Source organism: Myxocyprinus asiaticus, chromosome 5 (assembly GCF_019703515.2).
Source record: "Myxocyprinus asiaticus isolate MX2 ecotype Aquarium Trade chromosome 5, UBuf_Myxa_2, whole genome shotgun sequence".
NCBI classification, from domain to species: domain Eukaryota; kingdom Metazoa; phylum Chordata; class Actinopteri; order Cypriniformes; family Catostomidae; genus Myxocyprinus; species Myxocyprinus asiaticus.
In genome coordinates this window covers 29023827-29046052 of record NC_059348.1, presented here as the reverse complement: position 1 = coordinate 29046052, position 22226 = coordinate 29023827, and the positions used below count along the sequence as shown (strand labels likewise).

The following is a 22226-nucleotide window of genomic DNA, read 5'->3' as shown; positions in this document are numbered from 1 at the left end:
TGTTTCTACAACTTGATTAGAGTCCACCTGTGGTAAATTCAGTTGATTGGACATGATTTGGAAAGGCACACACCTGTCTATATAAGGTCCCACAGTTAACAATGCATGTCATAGCACAAACCAAGCCATGAAGTCCAAGGAATTGTCTGTAGACCTCCGAGACAGGATTGTATCGAGGCACAGATCTGGGGAAGGGTGCAGAAAAATTTCTACAGCATTGAAGGTCCCAATGAGCACAGTGGCCTCCATCATCCGTAAATGGAAGAAGTTTGGAACCACCAGGACTCTTCCTTGAGCTGGCTGCCTGGCCAAACTGAGCGATCGGGGGAGAATGGCCTTAGTCAGGGAGGTGACCAAGAACCCAATGGTCACTTTGTGGAGAGAGGAGAACCTTCCAGAAGAACAACCATCTCTGCAGCACTCCAACAATCAGGCCTGTATGGTAGAGTGGCCAGACGGAAGCCATTCCTCCGTAAAAGGCACATGACGGCTTGCCTGGAGTTTGCCAAAAGGCACCTGAAGGACTCTCGGACCATGAGAAACAAAGATTGAACTCTTTAGCCTGAATGGCAAGCGTCATGTCTGGAGGAACCCAGGCACCGCTCATCACCTGGCCAATACCATCCCTACAGTGAAGCATGGTGGCGGCATCATGCTGTGGGGATGGTTTTCAGCAGCAGGAACTGGGAGACAAGTCAGGATCGAGGGAAAGATGAATGCAGCAATGTACAGAGACATCCTTGATGAAAACCTGCTCCAGAGCGCTCTGGACCTCAGACTGGGGCGAAGGTTCATCTTCCAACAGGACAACGACCCTAAGCACACAGCCAAGATAACAAAGGAGTGGCTACGGGACAACTCTGTGAATGTCCTTGAGTGGCCCAGCCAGAGCCCAGGCTTGAACCCATTTGAACATCTCTGGAGAGATCTGAAAATGGCTGTGCGCTGACGCTCCCCATCCAACCTGATGGAGCTTGAGAGATCCTGCAAAGAAGAGTGGGAGAAACTGCCCAAAAATAGGTGTGCCAAGCTTGTAGCATCATACTCAAAAAGACTTGAGGCTGTAGTTGGTGCCAAAGGTGCTTCAACAAAGTATTGAGCAAAGGCTGTGAATATTTTATGTACCTTTTTTTTTTTATAAATTTGCAAAGATTTAAAAAAACTCACGTTATCATTATGGGGTATTGTTTGTAGAATTGAGGAAAATAATGAATTTAATCCATTTTGGAATAAGGCTGTAACATAACAAAATGTGGATGGGATGGAATGAGGGTGTTGAAGTGCTGCCGACTTGGAGGGGTTCATACTTGGTGCCTGTATTTCCGTTTTCATCTGGATCAGGGTGGCGACCATCACGGACCGTGGATTCGAGGTGGCGGCGTCAAGACCGTGGTGCTAACTTAAATCTATGTTCCCTGGGTAGCGGTAGGTCGGGAAATGCATATGGTACTTCTCAACTTTCATCTGACTCTATCTCCATGACAATAGCTCTAATCAATTCAAGATTTCTCTCTAACAAATCCTTTTATTCTGAACGATCTTTTTCGCTCTCATGAATTGGATTTTCTATTTGTTACAGAGACTTGGCTCAGCAACGGCTCCTCTTTCCGAGCTTGCACCTCCCGACTGTGGCTACTTTAGCTCCCCCAGGGCAGTCGGTAGGGGTGGGGGCCTTGCAGTTATTTTTAAAAACAAGTTTAAATGCAGACTTGTCTACTGAGGTGTTTTGTACATTTGAAGCTCAGTTGATTATGCTGAACTCATTTAAATCTGTTATGTGCTCACATCTACAGACCTCCATATCACAAAGATTTTATAAATGAGTTCTCTGACTTTTTATCTGCTATTATTCATTGCTCAGATAACATTTTAATTATGGGGGATTTTAATATTCACGTGTGTTGTCCTTTGAGACCCCTGGTCAAAGAGTTTGTTAATTTATTAGATTAATTTGTTTTATTTTAGAGTGTTGCTGGCCCTACACATATGTGGTCATACCCTTGATCTGGTTTTATCTCTTGGTTTTTCCATTAGCAATGTGCAAATTGCTGACACTGTTCTCAGACCATAAGACTGTTATTTGTAACCCTATTTTTTCATGCAATGATCAGGTTAATGATGGCCCTGTTGCTGTCGACTCTCATTTTATCTCTCCCTCTACCGCTAGTAGTTTTTCAGCTGCTTTTAATGTTTCTCCACTGAAATCACTGCTGGAGTCTCCATTTTCTGTCATGGGGCCTGAAGAGTTGGTCTCCCAGTTCAACTTATGTTCTGGCATCTTAAACATTGTGGCTCCGTTAAAGCTCTTGGGAAGAAAAAAAGTCAAGGCTCAGCCCTGGTTGAATAGTAATACCCGTGCTCTTAGGCAGGAGTGCAGGAAGGCTGAGCGAAAGTGGCTCAAAGATAAATTACAAGTTTCCTATGAGATTTTGAGAGAATAAATTTCAAAGGGCAGTTAAATTAGCCAGATAAAGCTATTTTTCTAATATCATTTCAAAGAACTGTCATAATTCTAAAGTTCTTTTTTCTACCATTACATAATTTCTTCATCCAGTTGCCCTTACCTCCATCTCCCCTTCGGTGGACACGTGAGCAGTTTTTAAAATTTGTTTCTGTTAAAATTGCTGGTATACGCTCACGGATCTTACCTGTTAGTAATGATCCTGTTCCCTATTCTGTTCCGCAAAATCTGTTGACCTGTTTTGTACCTGTGTCCCTGTCTCAACTCAAACACATAATTGCACATATGAAGCCTACTGGTTTTTTGTGTGATGTAATTCCATCCGCTTTAAGGAGGTGGTGGACTCAATTGGTCCAAGCGTGTTATCGATTGTCAACAGAAGCCTGACCACTGGTATTGCTCCCAGCTGCTTCAAGCATGCTGTTATTCAGCCTCTTAAGAAAGCAAATCTTGATTCATCTGATATGAACAGCTTTCGACCTATATCAAAATTATCCTTTATGTCAAAAATATTAGAGAAGATGGTGCTTGCACAATTAAATGATTTTTTAGCTAGCAATAATTTGCTCGATAAATTTCAGTCAGGTTTCAGAGCCGGTCATGGTACAGAGTTGGCTCTGAGAGTTTTAAATGATATTTTATTAGGTGTGGTTTCTAGTAGTCCTGTTGCTCTTCTGCTGCTGGATCTTAGTGCTGCTTTCGATATGGTCGATCATGACATTTTCATCAATCGCCTAAGAGACCAGGTTGGCATTCAAGGGTTAGCCTTAGATTGGGTCTCTTCATATCTCAAGGGTAGAACAATTTCAGTCTGTTTAGAGAACTGTTCTTCATCAGTTGTTCCTTTAATGTGTGGGGTTCCTCAGGGCTCCATCTTGGGACCTGTTTTATTCTCCTTTTACATGCTTCTATTAGGAAAGATCTTTAATAAGCATGGCATACAGTACCATCTGTATGCTGATGACTCTCAACTTTACTTTCCTATTAAACATGGGAAGCAACCCTCTTTTGAGTCTCTGTATAAATGCATGGCTGATTTGAAGTGTTGGTTGGCAAACAACTTTCTCCAATTAAACAAGGATAAGTCAAAGAGTTTATTCTTTTTGGTCAAAGGGGATGTGGGGTAAATTTAGATGGCAACTTATTGCTTCCAGGGAAAAAAACTTTGTGAAAAACCTGGGTGTTATTTTTGACACTGAGCTCAAGTTTGATAGGCAAATAAATGCTGTTGTTAAAATAGCTTTTTCCATTTTAGATCTATAGCAAAGTTGAAGTCCATCCTCTCTTTTGATGATTTGGAAAAGGTTGTGCATGCCTTTGTGTCTTCCCGTTTGGACTATTGAAATGCTTTGTATCTGGGTGTGAGTCAGGCCTCTCTCTCTCACCTGCAGCTGCTCCAGAATTCAGCTGCTAGGCTTTTAACTGGAGCCAGGAAAAGAGACCATATTACTCCAGTATTGATTTCCCTACATTGGTTACCGATCCAGTACAGAATCCAGTACAAATTGTTGCTATATGTATTTAAGGCTCTCCATGGTCTAGCACCAGAGTACATCTCTGATTTAATAAGTTTGCATCAACCTTCAAGGTCTCTCCGCTCTGGTGATCAGCTGTGTCTGTCGGTTCCTTGATCTCACCTTAAAACTCAAGGTGATAGTGCTTTTGTGGTGGCAGCCCCTAGACTTTGTAACGAGCTTCCGTTGGCCATGAAATCATCTCCGTCTCTAGTGTCTTTCCAGGGGGCCTTAAAAACGTATTTATTTTCCCTAGCTTTTAATTAATTGCATTATAAATTGTACTATGTCAATTTCTCTTATCCTGTCTTTGTCGGTTTTAAATGCTTGTTGTATTCTTAAGCTGTATGTGATGTTATTTTTTGTAACTCCATGGTACAAAAAATAACTTTGGTACCCAGTGCGGTTTTTGAAAATGCTCTATAAATAAAATTTAGTTGAGTTGAGGGTGAGTAAATGGTGAGAAATATACTTGCAGATGACACGTACATATTCATATTTTTATATGGCATATAACATATTTAATTGCAAAAGAAATGGAAACTGAAAACAACCAACGTATTACAAAAATAATACCAGTGTTAAATGCATTGAATCCTATAGGAGTGGTCCACCTGTATAGGTGTAGAAATGCAAATTCTCTAATAATTAAAAAAAATATTCAACTAAATGTTTAAAAAGTAAACAGAAGACACCTTAAATGAGGAATACCTGGAGTGGCAGATCAAAAGACCACCATGTAATGAAGAAGATATGTCCTAAAAACTAGACATTGGGACATTTTTGACCCACATTCCAGGATTGAAGTAGATATTATGATTGGCCAGTGACCTTTTTCTTTTTTTTTGGAGGGCTCTTAAAAGCATTAAATGGACCTGTCTACTATTTTCCCTGTAAAACATGTTTCCCTGTCTGCTGAACTAGGGGTTAAATTGAGAATTTGGAGGTTAGGGAACTTTATAATCGGGTGGTGATTTCATTTTATAATTTCATACAAAAAAACAATATTACAAATGACATCGGCATTGAAAAAGGCTGCATTTGCATGAACTCAAGAAATCTTAGAATTCAGTACGTGGAAATTCAGAATTTTAAAATTTATAATTTGTAATAAAAAAATATTTGTATTAAATTATGTGTGCAAATTAGAAGCATTTCTACTAATGGCCCCACCTGTAGGCTATATTTTCTAGAAAACGAACAAATATTTCCAAAAAAAAAAAACGAATTAGGATGCTGCATATTTTGTGATTTTCTATGGCACAAAGAACGGACCACAGATAAAAAGAGAAGAGTGTGCACATCTGTCTCTTGCTGCTCTGAGCAGTGCCGCTCTTGCATATGCCGCACAGAATCTGCAACTGACTTTAGCAAAGCATAGTAAGCTTGAGGGGGGGTGGGGGTAAGTACACTCGCTAACTGATTAAAAAGTCACTGTATACCAAAAATCTTGCCTTCTGCTGTAGCTACTAAATCTTGTTTAGACTCTGCATGTTTAAACCTGGCGCATTCACAATACATGCAAAAAAAATACAGTTGATTTGAACTCTTTTTATGGAGTTGAGTGTACTGGAATTATGTAAAGTGGGTCTTGAGTAATTTGAACAGGCCAGATTCTATTAATTGGGTTGTAAATTCAGTTCATCGGTTCAGATAATTCGCAAACATTTTAAACATTGCTTTAAAAATAACGACAATAACACAGTAACAAACATTTTTTGTTTTCCATATAAACTTACATTTTAAAAGGCAAACATAGAATACAACAAATTGTAACTCTGAATTGGAGAAATATAATACTTCACAAAACAACTGCAGACAATGTTCCCATAGCTTAATTTTAAATATACTTCATATAATTCTCACATTAAGGTTTATATAATGTTTCATATCACACATCCAAACACCACAAATCTAAACTCCTCCACTTTTACGATTTAAATAAGGGATCACATTAGAAGGTATACTCTGATGTTGAAATTTCATTACAGTATTTCAATATAATTACTAAAGTTGAAATGGTATTTGACTGTATTTCAATCATTAAAAGCATCTTCACTACACTGGGGGAAAAAATTGAAAATATGACAACATCTTAAGTGATTTTCTTTTTCTTTTTTTACAGATGGATAACTTTGAAAATATAAAATTTTTTCTAATCCATGCATCTCCATGAATTCAACATAAGATGTACAAAGGTCACGTTTATGTTGTGCAACCTCTCTAATGATTATGATGTTGTGATTAGATAATCTGTTTTCCTTTTTCTAGACCATAAGAGTTCTGGAAAAATGATTTTTTTAAGTCACTGAGCTCTCATGATGAGGCTCTATGGAATTCTCTGTCCTAACAGGTGAGTTCTGTGAAAGCAGTAACATCCTTCACTCCACAGTTTCTATAAGAATCTAATCTTGGCTAATGGCCCTCTTTAGGCCTCAGTAGAGCTCTTGAGCTGGATTATCTCAGTCTCAATTTGGGCTTTGTTTGGGAAGGTTCCTCGTTTGTGCTGAAAGACAGCTGCTATTTCCTCAAAAGTCTTCCCTTTTGTTTCAGGTTCACTAATGGTGAAAGCGAAGAGGAGTTTTGCAAAATTGATGAAGACATAGCTCCCACAAACCTCCTATGGACCAAAGCAGAGTTCATTATTTTTAAGTCTTTCTTCTTATTCTGGAGATTAAATGAAAAGGTAAGTTTAATCAAAAATGCACTCAATATTTTTTTGTTTTTGTTTATGTTGCTTTGGCCAAAATTATACCGACACCTAGCTGTGTGGATCTGGAATCATGCAAAAGCAAATTTTTTTTACCATTGTAGAAATGCACTATTCACAGTCAGCCATGATGAATTTATTCAATGAGTGATAGTGTCCGATAATAAGGGGTTACCAAGATCAAGATCAAGTCATGTGATTTCAACATGGCAGCCCACAGCTCTATGGCCAAACAGAAGACAGGCTTCAGCCACCTCAAGTTCCAGAGTTATTCAACAGCCAGATTACACTTAATCCATTCACAAGGTTTAAGGTGAGGTGTCTCTTTGGATCACAGTACTGTTATATGTAAACATGATTGATAATGTCAACGTAAATTTGTACAAACTCTCAGATTTTTTTATCATGCTAACAAATGCTAGGCTGTTTTTTCAATTTGGCATTTATACACAAAAAAAGAAATTCTGTCTTTTCCCACCCTCATGTAGTTCCAAAAAGATGTCACTCAGATTAAATAGACCAATACTTTGGCTACGTCACTGCATACGTCACACACAGAGGTGCTAAAAAAAAAACTGTGCGAAAACCTTTTTCGGATTTTGTTGTTGAAAAATGATTTTGAGGCCTCTCGTAGACGGCTTTGGTTTCAAGCCATTAACATTGCTGACTGTAATGGGGAGATCATTTCAACTAATGGCTTTGCAGCGAACATTTATAGCGAACATTATTATAGGTACAGTGCATCTGGAAAGTATTCACAGCGCTTCACTTTTTCCACATTTTATGATGTTACAGCCTTATTCCAAAATGGATTAAATTCATTATTTTCCTCAAAATTCTACAAACAATACCCCATAATGACAATGTGAAAGAAGTTTGTTTGAAATCTTTGCAAATTTATTAAAAAAAAAAATGAAAAAAAATAAATAAATCACATGTACATAAGTATTCACAGCCTTTGCTAAGTACTGTGTTGAAGCACATTTGGCACCAATTACAGCCTCAAGTCTTTTTGAGTATGATGCTACAAGCTTGGCACACCTATTTTTGGGCAGTTTCTCCCATTCTTCTTTGCAGGACCTCTCAAGCTCCATCAGGTTGGATGGGGAGCGTCGGTGCACAGCCATTTTCAGATCTCTCCAGATATGTTCAGTCGGGTTCAAGTCTGGGCTCTGGCTGGGCCACTCAAAGACATTCACAGAGTTGTCCCGTAGCCACTCCTTTGTTATCTTGGCTGTGTGCTTAGGGTCGTTGTCCTGTTGGAAGATGAACCTTCGCCCCAGTCTGAGGTCCAGAGCGCTCTGGAGCAGGTTTTCATCAAGGATGTCTCTGTACATTGCTGCATTCATCTTTCCCTCAATCCTGACTAGTCTCCCAGTTCCTGCTGCTGAAAAACATCCCCACAGCATGATGCTGCCACCACCATGCTTCACTGTAGGGATGGTATTGGCCAGGTGATGAGCAGTGCCTGGTTTCCTCCAGACATGACGCTTGCCATTCAGGCCAAAGAGTTCAATCTTTGTTTCTCATGGTCTGAGAGTCCTTCAGGTGCCTTTTGGCAAACTTCAGGCGGGCTGTCATGTGCCTTTTACTGAGGAGTGGCTTCTGTCTGGCCACTCTACCATACAGGCCTGATTGGTGGAGTGCTGCAGAGATGGTTGTTCTTCTGAAAGGTTCTCCTCTCTCCACAGAGAAATGCTGGAGCTCTGTCAGAGTGACCATCGGGTTCTTGGTCACCTCCCTGACTAAGGCCCTTCTCCCCGATCGCTCAGTTTGGCCGGGCGGCCATCTCAAGGAAGAGTCCTGGTGGTTCCAAACTTCTTCCATTTACGGATGTTGGAGGCCACTGTGCTCATTGGGACCTTCAATGCTGCAGAAATTTTTCTGTACCCTTCCCCAGATCCAAGCCTCGATACAATCCAGTCTCGGAGGTCTACAGACAATTCCTTGGACTTCATGGCTCGGTTTGTGCTCTGACATGCACTGTTAACTGTGGGACCTTATATAGACAGGTGTGTGCCTTTCCAAATCATGTCCAATGAACTGAATTTACCACAAGTGGACTCCAATGAAGTTGTAGAAACATCTCAAGGATGATCAGTGGAAACAGGATGCACCTGAGCTCAATTTTGAGTGTCATGGCAAAGGCTGTGAATACTTATGTACATGTGATTTTTTTTCATTTTTTATTTTTAATAAATTTGCAAAGATTTCAAAAAAACTTCTTTCACGTTGTCATTATGGAGTATTGTTTGTAGAATTTTGAGGAAAATAATGAATTTAATCCATTTTGGAATAAGGCTGTAACATAACAAAATGTGGAAAAAGTGAAGCGCTGTGAATACTTTCCGGATGCACTGTATGTTATTAACTCATATCATTATAAAAATTGTATAGCTAAGATTCTTTCTGTATTTATGATGGCTTTGTGTCGTACTTTCTTTTAATCATCTGCTCTGTCAAATCTAACACAACAGTTTCTGCCATCATTTACTGCGCATGCAATAATGGGATTGGTCTATATGGAGCCTCTTGTACTGGTTGGGTGTCAGTAACATCGGATCTCATTGGTTGGACATGTGCCATAAGCAGAATATATGATTAGAGAGCTGCAGTGGAGATGAAAATTAGCAGTGAATAATAACTTAAATTTAATTAAATTGGTGTGTTCCTCACACAAAGCTATTATATGGCTTCAGAAGACTTTTGAATCATAGCACGCCACAAATATGGATTACTTTAACACTATTTTATTTTAAGATTTATGTATTTCAACTTAATTACAAAATTCCATTAAATTGAATTGTGAAATCTTTAAAATAACTAAATTACATTAACAATAATAATAATTTAAAAAAAAATCTAATATTACTTAATTCACTTTGATGGAATTTGTTTATAAAACTGAAATACTAATCTTAAAAAAAAAAACTTGACAACTCATGGTCAACAGGAATTGTTGTGATATGGAAAATGCAAATATTCTTTAAAAACTGTAAAGTGAGAGCTATGAGAGAAGCTGGTCAACAGAGGCTTGCGTGTTCGCGCAAGATTTTGCATTGTTTAGTGCTAAAACATTATACATCAAAATTCATTAAAACATCTCCTTTTGTGTTAAGTTTGGTACAACATGAGGGTGAATAAATATTGACATCATTTTCATTTAAATGAACTATTCCTTTAATGTGCAGTCCAATGGAACTTGTTTCAAATGAGTTGGAATTATCTAAAACATCAGACTCAAGTTACTGTCAAAAACATCAAGGGAAGGCAAGACCCAAGAGACAACACCACTCTACTGTTTCCAAGAGACGAGAGCCTGTTCCTCAGCAGCCAGTGTTTGCCTATAAATTAGTGCCTGTTTACCGACACGAGTGAAAACGATGTTTATAACTCCAACTCCAATAGTGGCATACACAGGCTGACCGACCCCCGCTGTCTGGAAGATCGAAGTCGAATAATAAAAAATCTAGAAAAAACACAGATGATCAAATATTACTGTTGTCTAATAGAAATGGTGGTCATAAAATGTCAGCCAAAAGGGCAATTAAAATGGAAGAGTAAAGCAAAATTAAGCTCACTGCGTTAATTCCAGAGAACTGCTGGAATAAATGCATCATAAGGGCCACAAAGAGCTGCCTTACGATGGACACTTTCGCCTCTTTCATGGCCTCCTCCTTCTTTGCCTGCATCTCTGCTATGTCATTTGAGGTGTCATAATCCCCTTTTAGTCTTTTCAAATCTAACAGAAGGAAAAAGGACAGTAAGAATTGAGCATCATCGTTATTTTGCCTGGGTTGTCCTTATATCATCACCTTACAAGACACACTGATGTTTTTGGTCATTTACCCTCTGAATCCCTGACATTGGAAATCTAATAGAGAATTAAAACAATTTTTGGGTAATTGACAACCTTTTGATAATTCTGATTATTATAATCTGAAACCTCCCCAGATATATGATCACATGATTAAAGGAATAGTTAACCTAAAACTTTAAATTGTGTCATTATTTACTCACTGTCATGCTGTTCTAAACCTGTATGTTGTAATTTTGTCAGTGCAACACAATAGTAGAAATTTGTTATATTTAAAGACCATAATTACCATATAATAGCCATGGCTGTCAAATAAAAATTAAGTAAAGCACCATAAAAGTAGCATAATAGTAGTCAATCTAACTTGAGCACTGTATTCCAAGTTGTCTGAATCTGTACGATAGTGAGAAACAGACCGAAATGTAAGTTGTTATTCACTGATAATCTTTACTTCCACCAAAGCTCACATCTAGCCTGCATCATGTGTGCCAAAAATGGTGCGTCAATGTCATTGATGCCAAAAAGCACTGGTTCTCTTACTTCCTGTAGAAACCGATCGTGAAGGAGCATTTTTTTTTTTCATTTGAAGGAGGACATGCACTAGACTCCTGCACTTTTTGGAGCTTGACCGACATGGTCGCTATGTAATTGGCTGTACATTATCCAGATACATGGACATGAAATATTGATCTGAGTTGAATTATTTTATGAACTTGTAAAAGTAAACAGTTTCTCCAACTTCCACTGAAGTCACTGACAAATCCCGCTAGAAAAGAGGACACCATGCCTCCAATGGAGAAGACAGCCACAGACAGTGACCAATATATGACCACAGATGGATCAGTTGGATTTTCCTGTTCTGTAGAGTTGCCTCCATCTCTACAGGTCAGATCTTCATTATATACACACAGAGACCTAGTGTAGTGCCTCTCACAATTACCTAAAATGTAAAATAACACTGTCATTATGCTGCCAGTGCTCTCATTGTGCTGTCATGTAAAATCCCAGCCCAGTATGATATTTAATAATAGACCTTTCTCTAGGAGACAGATATACTGTATTCTCGGAGAAATAAATCCATATCTTGCTCTGCTCAGAATTTGTAAAGTGAAAGGTAAGATACTGAATATAGTGGTAGTAATGAAGCACAGATTGAGAGAAATAGATTGGGTGTTGATGCTGACCTTCTGTGGGGCATTGATTATGCCCAGACTGTATCCTATCTGCAGAGAGCCTAGTACAGCTGTGAACACTGCCAGAGTCAGTGTGCCTGTTAACTTCTGCAAGATAGTTAGGAGCCTGTCAACACACGCATACAAAAAAAACTACTAACAAAGCAGTGCTTGATTTGCTCTTGATAAATTCAGAACATAGTGCCAGAAATGAGGAATACACATTATTTGGAAATCCTGCAGAAATTACAACACTCAATATTTGCAAGAGTACTGAGAGAGCAAGAACTCTTTCCAGGGCTTCACTGAAACAAGCTCCAGTTTTGGATGTACAAGTTTTGCAAAGACACTTAAAAATCATTGCAACATACACACACACACACAAAATGCTTTTCCCAAGCACACAATGAAAGGGCAAGGTTACACTATTATTATATAAAATATAGTATAAATAAAATAATAAATGAAAACTAAAATATATTTGGAAAATGAATAAAATATAAAGTCCCACTTTAGGTGTCATTTACTGCTATGTACTTTTTTGATACAATGCACTTGTGTCCATACGTGTTGTTGCATTTACTTACATTTGTAGTTACACTGTTAACCTTACCCCTAACCTTAAACCTAACCCAATCCTTACCCTAAACCTAACATCTACCCCTACCCCTAAATACCCATACCTCAACCTCAGTAGCAGTAAATGTGAATCTTGCGAGAATTTTGCAGAATAAAATTGTAACACAGTAAATATATTGTATGTATTTTAATGTTAGTACATATCAAAGACAACTAATATAAAGTGACCAAATATAATTATTTATTATAATAATATTGTAACATGGTTAAAAAATGGGAAAGGAGAGGCAGGAACAGGCTGAACGGTCAAAATAATATTTAATGAAACAAAAAGACAAACACCACAAATGCACAAACGGCAGCTGCGTGTGGCTCTCTCTCTCTCGAACTGCCACATCCTGCTGCACTTATCCCTCTCCTCGGCTGATTAGCCTCCTCGTCACACTCTTCCCTCCTTTGCCTCAGGCCAAGGAACTGCCGGGGAATTCCTTTGGCCCCGCCTGCCGGCAGGCTCTTCCCCGCCTCTCAAGAGCTGGGGAGGGGGACGAGGGAAGGGAAAAACAAAAACAAAAAGAGGAGAGGGAAAGGGTAAGGCGGAGTGACAGTGAGAGAGAGAGAAAACAAACTTGCTCGCCGGTACCCAGACACGCTGTAGCCTGGTCCTTGACCACTCCTCCATCCTCTGACGGACGACAGCCGCTCCTCCCTGGGCAGACCGACCAAGTCCACTGACCCCTGGCGGATGGAACGCCCCTCCGCGTTTTGGTAGGGAGGGAGCCCCTCCGCCCCTGGCAGCGGCTCCACCACTCCAGGCAGCCGGCAGCGAGCCCCTCCTCCCCTCGCGGACGGCGGCCGTTCCTCCATGTCCAGGCAGCCAGAAGCGGCGACTCCATTCCCCCGGTGAACGGCCACGGCTGCTCCTTCAGCGCATCCCTCCTCCTTCCCGGGTTTCGGCACCAATGTAACAAGGTTAAAATGGGAAAGGAGGAGGCAGGAACCGGCTGAACGGTCAAAATAATACTTAATGAAACAAAGAGACACACAACACAAATGCACACACGGCAGCTGTGTGTGGTTCTCTCTCTCGAACTGCCTCATCCAGCTGCATTATCCCTCTCCTCTGCTGATTAGCCCTCCCCCTCGTCACAAATATTAATAAAAATAGTGAAGGTGAACATGAAAACTGCATTATTTTAAAATATTTATAATACTATATAATTTGATATAAAATTATATTGTAACTACATTATTAATAATAATGTAGTTTGTAACATGTAATATGTGTATCAAGTGTTACCAAGAGCAACAACTGAACTGTTGCCTACCACAGTTCCTTATTTGGAGTTATTAATCCATTTACAACTGAATGGCAATTAATTTTTGTGTAAATCACAGTTGCATTAATGTTCAACTCTGAAACATCGTAATCTCAGCACATACAAGTACAACCGCCGCACTCAAAAATATCTCATGACTTTCTCCATCTCATTCATACAACAAGAGTAAATTCACAAAACGTGAACATTTCAATTTAGGGAACAATTAGCCAAGTCAAATGCCATAATTACATTCATAAGATAGTACACAGTCTTTCACATTGCATTTACTCAAAGTCTGAATAATTAAGTTGCAAAGCATGAGTTTCTGGTTAATTACAGCATTCTGATTGTCAGTAGTCACGGATTTATGAAAAAAACAAACAAAAAAAACAAATCAATGAATCAATTTACCTTGTCCATTTTGTACGAAGCATGAGCAAACGCTGCTTGTGGTGGCTAATGGTGGCTCCAAGGTTCTCAACTGCTTTCCCAATACCCAGTAAATGATCAATCCTGTCACTGCAAGATCATGCCGCACATGTGTTTGCTGTGGTGAAGAGACCTTATGCCAGAAGACACCTGATCATCTGATCATGTCCATGTATTAACAGTGTTTCAAATAATTTTCCAACTCAAGATTAGTCTAATATTCCACTCTTTACAACAATGAAAATTACATTTTTTATACTCATAGATGTCATTTTAAAGGATATTAATGCATTTTTCTGATGCAAACAGTGAAGAATGTCAGGTGTCAGCATTGCTGGATTAGCTTTTTTCAATCAGTATAACAAAACGTTGTCGGATAAGGCATATTTGCTTGAGCAAGAGGAGTTAATGTATTACATCATCTATTAAAGAGCAAAGACTGAGGGTTGTATCAGTGCTCAGCGATATTCTTGCTTCCATGACCTACGTGAAAACAGGCACCCTTTCCAAACAAACAAAACAGGGGACACGACAATGCAAAAAAAAGGTATTTTATTTTTCTTATTAAAAAAAAAAAGAAAAAGAAAAAAGGAGGACATAGTGCTTCTATCACCGTTAAAGAACCAAAAAATTGTTTTACAGCTTTTGAAAGAACGACAATCCTTAAAAACGTATTAAGACAGAAACATATTAAGTAACCATTCTTGAGTGTCAAATAGTTATTTAAAAGAGCTCAGTGAGGTTAGAAATTATTTCTTTCCCAGCACTAGCCAACACAGTGTTTCACACAGCATACATACATACATCAGCAGGACATTATTGCTAAAAACCTCTCATTCCTTCACCATTAAAATATCTTCATTTGCTAATGTAAGAGATGTGAAAGAAATATAAATATCTATATAGTGTGCAAACATCAAGTGACTAAGAAAATCGAAAGCATTGAACTGATGGCCCACCCAGTCAAGCAAACAAAACAAAGAAATGTAGTAACATGAAACAAACAACATAAAACAAAATCTATAAAACAATATATTATGGCTAATGGTACTTCTGCTGACCTAAAAGTCCAGATCAATAATATTTTAGGCCTAAAGTCAGTTTATAAATTGTGAATTTCAAGTAGCCTATTACATCGTTGTCAAGAAAGACCATTTCCCTTTCTGGAATGTTTTGAGCCCCAGTTAAATTTGACCAATTAAACATTATTACAAAATAAAAGTGCAAGAATATGTAGTTTAACACAATACCAACCCATTTAAATGTTGAGAATAGAGGCTTATGTTAACAACAGCCCACAAGTGACGTCTGCTATGTAGCTTAGAGTTATGGCATACAAATATTAGGCTCAAATTTAAAATCAGTGTGCATCTAATGGTTGATTTCTTTACTTATACATGTAAACTTGTGCTAGGCACTATTATGAAATCCAAATTAAAGTCATTCTCAGTTGTCACTGAAATACAGGTGCTTTTATCTTTCTTTACCTGTCTTTCTTTCCATTTAAAACTCACAGGAATTTTATTGATATCAAACATCATGTTGGTCTGACAGAAACATCATAGAAGATCTGATCCAGTGTCTACACAAACATGCAACCAGTGAGGAGGACAATTTTAAAGACCATTTTAGTCTCAGTTAACTTTCATGCTCCAGTTTTCTCATGTTTAAAACATTCCAAAAAAGACCAGAGAAGTTAAAAGAATGAATAAGAAAACATGGTATGCAACTTGAAGTTCCACTCATGACCCAGGCAGCAATTTTGTTGGCTAATTCCATTTTTTTTTTTTTTTTATCTCAAAGCTATAGAACATGAACAAACTGAACTACATTTTGAGATACAGTACTTTGGATAATGTCCAGTATATGGATCTTGTTGACAATATACAAATGAGCACCAGTGTTGTTTCTTCTGAGCACGTTGCTCTCTTTTGAGAAATTGGATAAAACTAATTTTCACAAATATCTGTGAACTGGAAAAACCGTTGCCAGTACTGGAAATGACACATCTAAAGCTCGGCCTGAGTGCTTGCTAAAGTCACCCCAATGTGGTTTTATTTTTAAATACTGTCCAATTCTAATCATGCATGAGACTAAAATTTATTGACAACTGAAAAGTCAATCAATGGGAAAACAGGGGAAGGAAGGTAAAGGGGGGGATACTTAGAGAACTGATATCAGGCTTTACTGGAGGCCACAAATAGGGTCCAAAACCAAGTTCAAGTCAATCAGCCCCCTCTTCTGGGGACTGTATGCCACTGCAGGTGATCTCAGATACTGCATCTCCATGAGCAGTGTGCAGAGAGCCAGTGCACTCACCAGGGCCCCAGCCCATTTGTCCAGGCTTAGTCTCTTTATTATTGTTGTTTTTCAGATTAATGTGTCAAAGTACCGTGCGCTCACAAATGCAATGCTGACAGGACAGGATAAGGCTCCACAGTGTTTGGTCTGCAGGAGCTTCACCAGTTCATCAGAGTGTTCCTGTTGAGCGTCATGAAGAACACTTGACTGCTGCCTCCCGAGCGGACCGAGGCAAAGAAAACCTACAGAAACAACAGTGTTAGAATGTGCAATGTTTTAATCTTCAATATCAAACATACTAAAATAGATAGCTAATCCTGCTGAAAAAAAAAAAAAGACTAGACTATCTAAACTGGGTCAGATCATGACCAGTTAAAACCATTTTATTGACCAGTATAATGTGTGTTTTGGGCATTCTCATGTTGGTTTTGGCCCTAAAAAAAAAACAAGAAAAAAAAAAAAACAGCTTACACCAGCCTAAGCTTGTTTGCTTGTCTTAGCTGGTTTAAGATGGTCTAGCTCCGTGGTTCTTAACTGGTTTTGCTTCGGGACCCATATTTTACATTGGACATCAAGAGATGACCCAACATAGTAAAAAACCTGTATTTAATGTAGCCTGGATTACATTTTCTTTTATCTTGTATAATTGAGGGGCATGTATCAAGTGACATAAATTTGGTTGATGTCATGATAATACTAAATAATAATAATAATATTAATAATAAATAATAGTATTTGTTTTGAAATAAAGTAGTCTAAACACATTTAGAAACTTTAACCACAATTGCCACAGCTGTAATTAAAATGTGGTCTAATAGATTTGACCTTATAGATTAAGATTATTTAATATAAAACTTTTAAAAAATCTTGTCAAAATACTACAGCTACTTTTAATGTAAAATAATGATACATTTTAGTACGGGAGATCATGTGGAATCTTAAAAACCTTTATTTTGGCACATAGGTCTTATCATCCTCAGTGCTGTTAACGTCAGAACTGTCTACTGTTTGAGAAGTTTGGCTTCCTCCATAGCACTTTAAACTAGAACATTCAAACAATAATTCAAATGGGTCACATCAATTTTGTGGTCTGCGATGCAATATTGACGGAAGTCCGGTTGTCACACATGCGCTCCAGAGATACAGTAGGTTAAAGTAGAGCAGATCAGAAGCATATTTAGCACGTGTAAAGCGTCAAACGCAAGATTATCATGAAATCTGCCTTTCAACGGATGGAGAACCATGGCATTGTTCTTTCCCTGCTATCCGTGACCCTATCCGAACAGACCTGTGGCCCACTTTTGGGTCGAGTTCCACCAGTTGAGAAACACTGGCCTAGCTGGTCTTCCAGTCTGGTCAAACAGGTCTTCAGGTGGTCTAGTTGGTCTCTCAGCCTAGCCAAGATGGTGCTAAATTGTCCAGCCAGCTGGTCTCCCAGACAGACTAGCTTGAAAGTGCTTCAAACCCCTCTAAATCCAGAAAAGCCCACCTAACCATTTTAGGCTTGCAGCAGGGAAAATAACCAGCTTGCTAAACAGCATGCTCATCTAAAACCAGAAATACGTCTTGTAATTTAAGCTGGTCCAAACTGGTCTAAGCTGCTTTTCAACAGGGAACATGTAGCGGAGTACACATTAGAAATGGATAAAGTAGATGAACAAACGTTTGCAGATCTACAACAATTTCAGGCTCTAAACAAAAAGTTGAAGTGTCTAACCTTGTCATTCCTTTCACAGAGGAACTTCAGTCTCTGAGCTCTCTTGTGCATGAAAACCCCATCCAGGTGGCCTGTCTCCACAGAGCGGATCTCAATGGCTTTCTCTCCCCAGCCCATGATCTGGTTGGAATGGATATAAGCTGCAAAAGAGAACAGTCAAGTATAGAACATTTTTTACTTAAATAATGCACCTCTTCATTAGCAAAATCAACACACCAGTTCACTCAAATATGTTGAAGGCATTTCATTTTGGAACAGGTTTACTATAAAATAGATAGTTCAGACTAAAATTTGATAGCATGAGCAGCATTGTAAAATGCTGATAAAAACTTACAGTACTCCCTTTATTAAGGCCATGTCCTCACTAATAAGTTTTTGGTTGAAAACACATTGATTTTACTAAGTTTATGCCACTCGTCCACATTGGAACATCGTTTTCCTACACTGAACACTCTCTTGTACCACACACCTTGGAAAACTTTGATGTTAGGGAACGGAAAACGGAGTAGTGTTAAGTATTAGTGTGAATGTGGCCTGGTAAATTCTGTATTCATGCAGCAAGTTGTCACGTCACTTGGCAATAGTAAACAGCCTCCAGTTAGGCTAATGAACAATATTACTTGGCAGAAAAATTATATTAATTATTAATTTAAAAAATTTACATTGGTGTCTTCGATCATTGCTTTTGCTGCCGTTTAAAAAAAGCAATGATCCGCTCGAGGCTGTGTGTTACAGTGATTTTGTTATAGGTAAGGGAGTTCATACCCAACCTGTTTTTCTGTCCTGTGCTGTTTTTGATTTTTTTCTATGTAAACATGTTTTAGACGGATGTCTTTGACGTTGCAACATGTCTTGCAGTTTTTTTTCCTCATTCACACACAGCAACAACCACAGTAAATCAGGCTGATGTTTAGCAAGAGTGTTCCAGAGGCAACTCCCTTAAAATGAATAACTCCGTCCACAAGCTCCACTAATAAAGCACAACAGCCTGCCAAACATTAGGCGTTCTGTCCAAGCACCCCCCCCCCCCGTCAAGATTATTATATAGGATAATGCGCCGAGCGCCCCAAATCCTCCAAGCTAATGCATTACTCAAAACCAGCTCACACACACACACATAACCGCAATCATATTTTTCAAAACAGCAGAGGAGTTGAAGGCAAGTTTGAATGTTATTGAACTTTGGATGAACTACTTTATCTCCTCCCACAGGGCATAGGCTGTGTGGTGGCCCTTTGTTGTTTTCCTGCACGTCTGTTGCCTATGCATCCCTCAAGCTCTGTGTAAGCCCATGTACTGCTGGAACAAGCTAACACAAATAGACACAGCGGTTGTGGTAGAGGACAAGCAGATATCAAGTGTGAGCGTGACTGTGAATCACGGTAATACTAAGGCAAAGGTCATTAAGGCAAACTAAAGAGAACAGCCTTCCTTTCAGATAAATTAAATAAGAGGGTCGAGACAAACTTTGTCTTCAGCCATGAGTCACTGTTTTCTGACATGACGCTTTTTCCAAAGGGTAAATTTAGTGAAGGAATAATCTGTTCAAAACACTATAATTAACGACCATTGCCTTACAAAAAAGTACTGTGGCAGGACTATGGTACAGTGATGATACTGGAGAGTATTCCCATAGTACTTTGACCTTTACCATGGTACTGTATGATTACCATAGTCATATATAATGGTACACTTGTATGTTTCTCATGATCTTAAAGCCTTTTCATCAAAGAGCTGAAACGAGTTACTATGTTTCTATCGACAGATGCAGACTCACCAACAGAAGTAGGCATCTCTCCCCACTGCAAGACCACGTCCTTGGTGATTCTGCCGTAAGTATTGACATATACACCCTCGTCTTCATAACACAGCAGCATCTCCATGCCATCAGTCTTAGGAAGCACCACGATGGCGTGAGGTGTCACACTACTCTGAATCTGAGAGAGAGAAGGGGAAGGATTTACTGGCAGATCAGGCTGCAGTGCTTAAAGAGACCATTAGAGGGCCACATATTCCAAGAGTCTTTGTTTACTGAAGGGAATCAAAATAAGACAACAAAGGAGGCTCATGGCACAAAGCCCATCTCAGACTGAAGGGAAATTTAATAACAGCTGCAACAAAATCTGAATGCTCTGGATTGATGCATTACTCCATTAAATTTTAAGAGCAGCAAGCGTTATCACTGAGCAAGTTATACAGTTATGAACACCTTAGAGCACTCAGCATGAATGTATTTATTTCTATGTAACTTTTCACAATTGTGTTTTTGACATTTCATGTTTAATTTAGTAGAAGAATAGCTTGTCTCCTTCAATGCTCCTTCAAATCTTCCTGGCACCTCTCACACCAACAGGTGCTGTCAAGGGAATATGATGGGTGTGGAGGCTCATGTCATTTTCCAAGATTAGACAACAACCTCCGAGAGCTACATCACTAAGGGATCCTCTGCACCAATCACAACAGCCTTCCATACACAGAAGCAAAACTACATTGTGTTTTTACAGATGCCAAACCACAGCCTGGTATCACTGAGACTCAAACCAAAGGACATTATTTGTGTCTGGATTGTACTAATTTCTGGTTATTAAATATTTGTTTTGTAATTTAAAAAACTTTTATTGTAATTTTTTTTAAAATATATGATTCTTCACAGGACTTTTCAGAACAATAAGAATGGCCCGGGACAGTGTGAGAGTGTTTCAGAACAGTTGATGGAACTGTCACTTGCCCTACTGGGCCAGTGCTCACATTCTTATGTTCCAAAAACCCTTAGTGTTTGGTGAATTTTGCTGAAAACTAAAAAATGTGAGTAACTTATGATAGTTTTGGAAGCAAGGGTTATAATGGGTTACAAATAGTTAACAAATCTGTAATTATTGCTCTGTATTCCATCATTTTCCAGCAAAAGCATTTATGAAGTTTACACCTGTCATGGAGCTTTTTTGTGTCAAGGCCAGTAAAAATATCAGCAGAGCAAGTAAAAATCTAAACTACTTGCCCAGTCAAATAGTTATTGTTGATCTATGAGGCTAATTAATTGTGATGGGGAAAAAAATTACTTACATGTGAGGGTATGTAGATGTCATAGGGGTTCCCAGAATCCACGTCTATCACATGAAAGCCCACACTGGAGCCATAGATGACCTTTAACCTCTGACCCTCTTCTACAGTCAGGTCCACCAGCTGAGGTTTGTGATGCAGTTCTGTGAATGACTGCCCGGGATAAGTCGAGAGGAAAGCAGAATAGATCAGATAAAGAGATAGATGCTGAATAGCCTGGGGAATTTTTCAAGGCTGTATGTAATTGTTACACAGGCAGTTAATGCATTTAAACAGACCCATCAAGGTAGAAGCATGTTCTTTCATTTACAAATTATTCTTTCCCATATGGTTTAAATAGCAGTACTTAGTGATTTAGAGGCAAAGAAAGAAAGAAAGAAATGTGAAAAGAAAAAAAGAAAAAAGAAAAAGGAGAAAAAATAAAAAGGAAAGAAGAAAAGAAAGAAAAAAGAAGAAATGAAAACGACAGACAGACAGACAGAAAGAGAGAGAATGAGGGAAAGAAAAAGCAGAAAAAGAAAAAGAAGAAAAGAAAAATATTAGAAGGGAAGGACATACATAGAGTGCTTAATACCTTGAAAGCCATGAATTTATGGTAAGGTTTGGGGGCCCATGCGTAAATCTCTACAGAGTTCTTCAATGCGATCACCAGGAATTTGATTCTCTCGTATTTCACTGAAAACAAAGTCAATCAGACTTTGAGTTACCTGCAGCTCACATTGGCAGTCTGTCATATTCATACAGAAGCAGACTGACACCTGCTGCCACTCTACATGCTGTTAGAGCGAAGCAGAATGATAATCCTCTCAATTAGCATCAGAGATCTCTATTAGCCTACTCTACCCTTACTGTCTTTAGCCCTCATCCCTGACCTCTAGTCAAGGATGCAGAGATAGTTCACTTACCAACTTTATAGTGAATGCATCCTTCAAGATCTCCAACAGTGATCCAGCCCTGTTTCTTTTCCACCTCTGGATCATTGTGCAGTATTCTGTTCCTCAGCCATGACAAGTAGTAGACACGTAGCTTGTTTTTCTTCCCTGTAAACACCAATGAGAGGGTAAACATGTTAATGAAACATAATGTGTATCCCTTGAAGACAGTCATATCTAAGATCTTCCACCAGGTGCTTTGGTTCAAAAATTAT

General features: G+C 38.8%; 2 protein-coding genes across 10 annotated transcripts in view; both read right to left on the bottom strand.

Moving 5' to 3' along the window:
- Nucleotides 1-9243: 9243 nt before the first annotated feature.
- Nucleotides 9244-14055, bottom strand: LOC127441525 (solute carrier family 2, facilitated glucose transporter member 2-like). Of its 3 annotated transcripts, XM_051699055.1 has the most exons (5): nucleotides 13984-14055; nucleotides 12894-13254; nucleotides 11687-11782; nucleotides 10267-10427; nucleotides 9244-10154 (listed from the first exon to the last, which is right to left on the bottom strand). In XM_051699055.1, exons 1-5 carry the CDS (start codon nucleotides 13990-13992, stop codon nucleotides 9981-9983), a joined length of 801 nt encoding a protein of 266 aa, XP_051555015.1. In that variant the 5' UTR covers nucleotides 13993-14055; the 3' UTR covers nucleotides 9244-9980. The 3 variants fall into 3 exon arrangements, with proteins under 3 accessions (XP_051555015.1, XP_051555018.1, XP_051555016.1); XM_051699058.1 differs by lacking the exon at nucleotides 12894-13254 and having other exon boundaries at nucleotides 11687-11801; nucleotides 13984-14038; XM_051699056.1 differs by lacking the exon at nucleotides 9244-10154 and having other exon boundaries at nucleotides 10389-11442.
- Nucleotides 14056-14547: 492 nt separating this feature from the next.
- LOC127441510 (traf2 and NCK-interacting protein kinase-like) overlaps nucleotides 14548-22226 on the bottom strand; it is a 143086-nt gene continuing 135407 nt past the window's right edge. For all 7 annotated transcript variants that reach the window (XM_051699024.1, XM_051699025.1, XM_051699027.1 and 4 more), the window contains 6 exons: nucleotides 21985-22119; nucleotides 21654-21754; nucleotides 21083-21232; nucleotides 19797-19956; nucleotides 18020-18159; nucleotides 14548-16544 (listed from right to left, as the gene is read on the bottom strand). In XM_051699024.1, the coding sequence (XP_051554984.1) occupies nucleotides 16461-16544; nucleotides 18020-18159; nucleotides 19797-19956; nucleotides 21083-21232; nucleotides 21654-21754; nucleotides 21985-22119 (770 nt within the window). In that variant the 3' untranslated portion in view covers nucleotides 14548-16460. The remainder of the gene's footprint in view (nucleotides 16545-18019; nucleotides 18160-19796; nucleotides 19957-21082; nucleotides 21233-21653; nucleotides 21755-21984; nucleotides 22120-22226) is intronic.

Coding starts and splice junctions, on each gene's coding strand:
- LOC127441525 (XM_051699055.1), bottom strand. Junction 10,428..11,686: donor TAATCAATGCCCCACAGAAG/GTCAGCATCAAC, acceptor TCCTTCTGTTAG/ATTTGAAAAGACTAAAAGGG. Junction 10,155..10,266: donor AGTTCTCTGGAATTAACGCA/GTGAGCTTAATT, acceptor TGTTTTTTCTAG/ATTTTTTATTATTCGACTTC.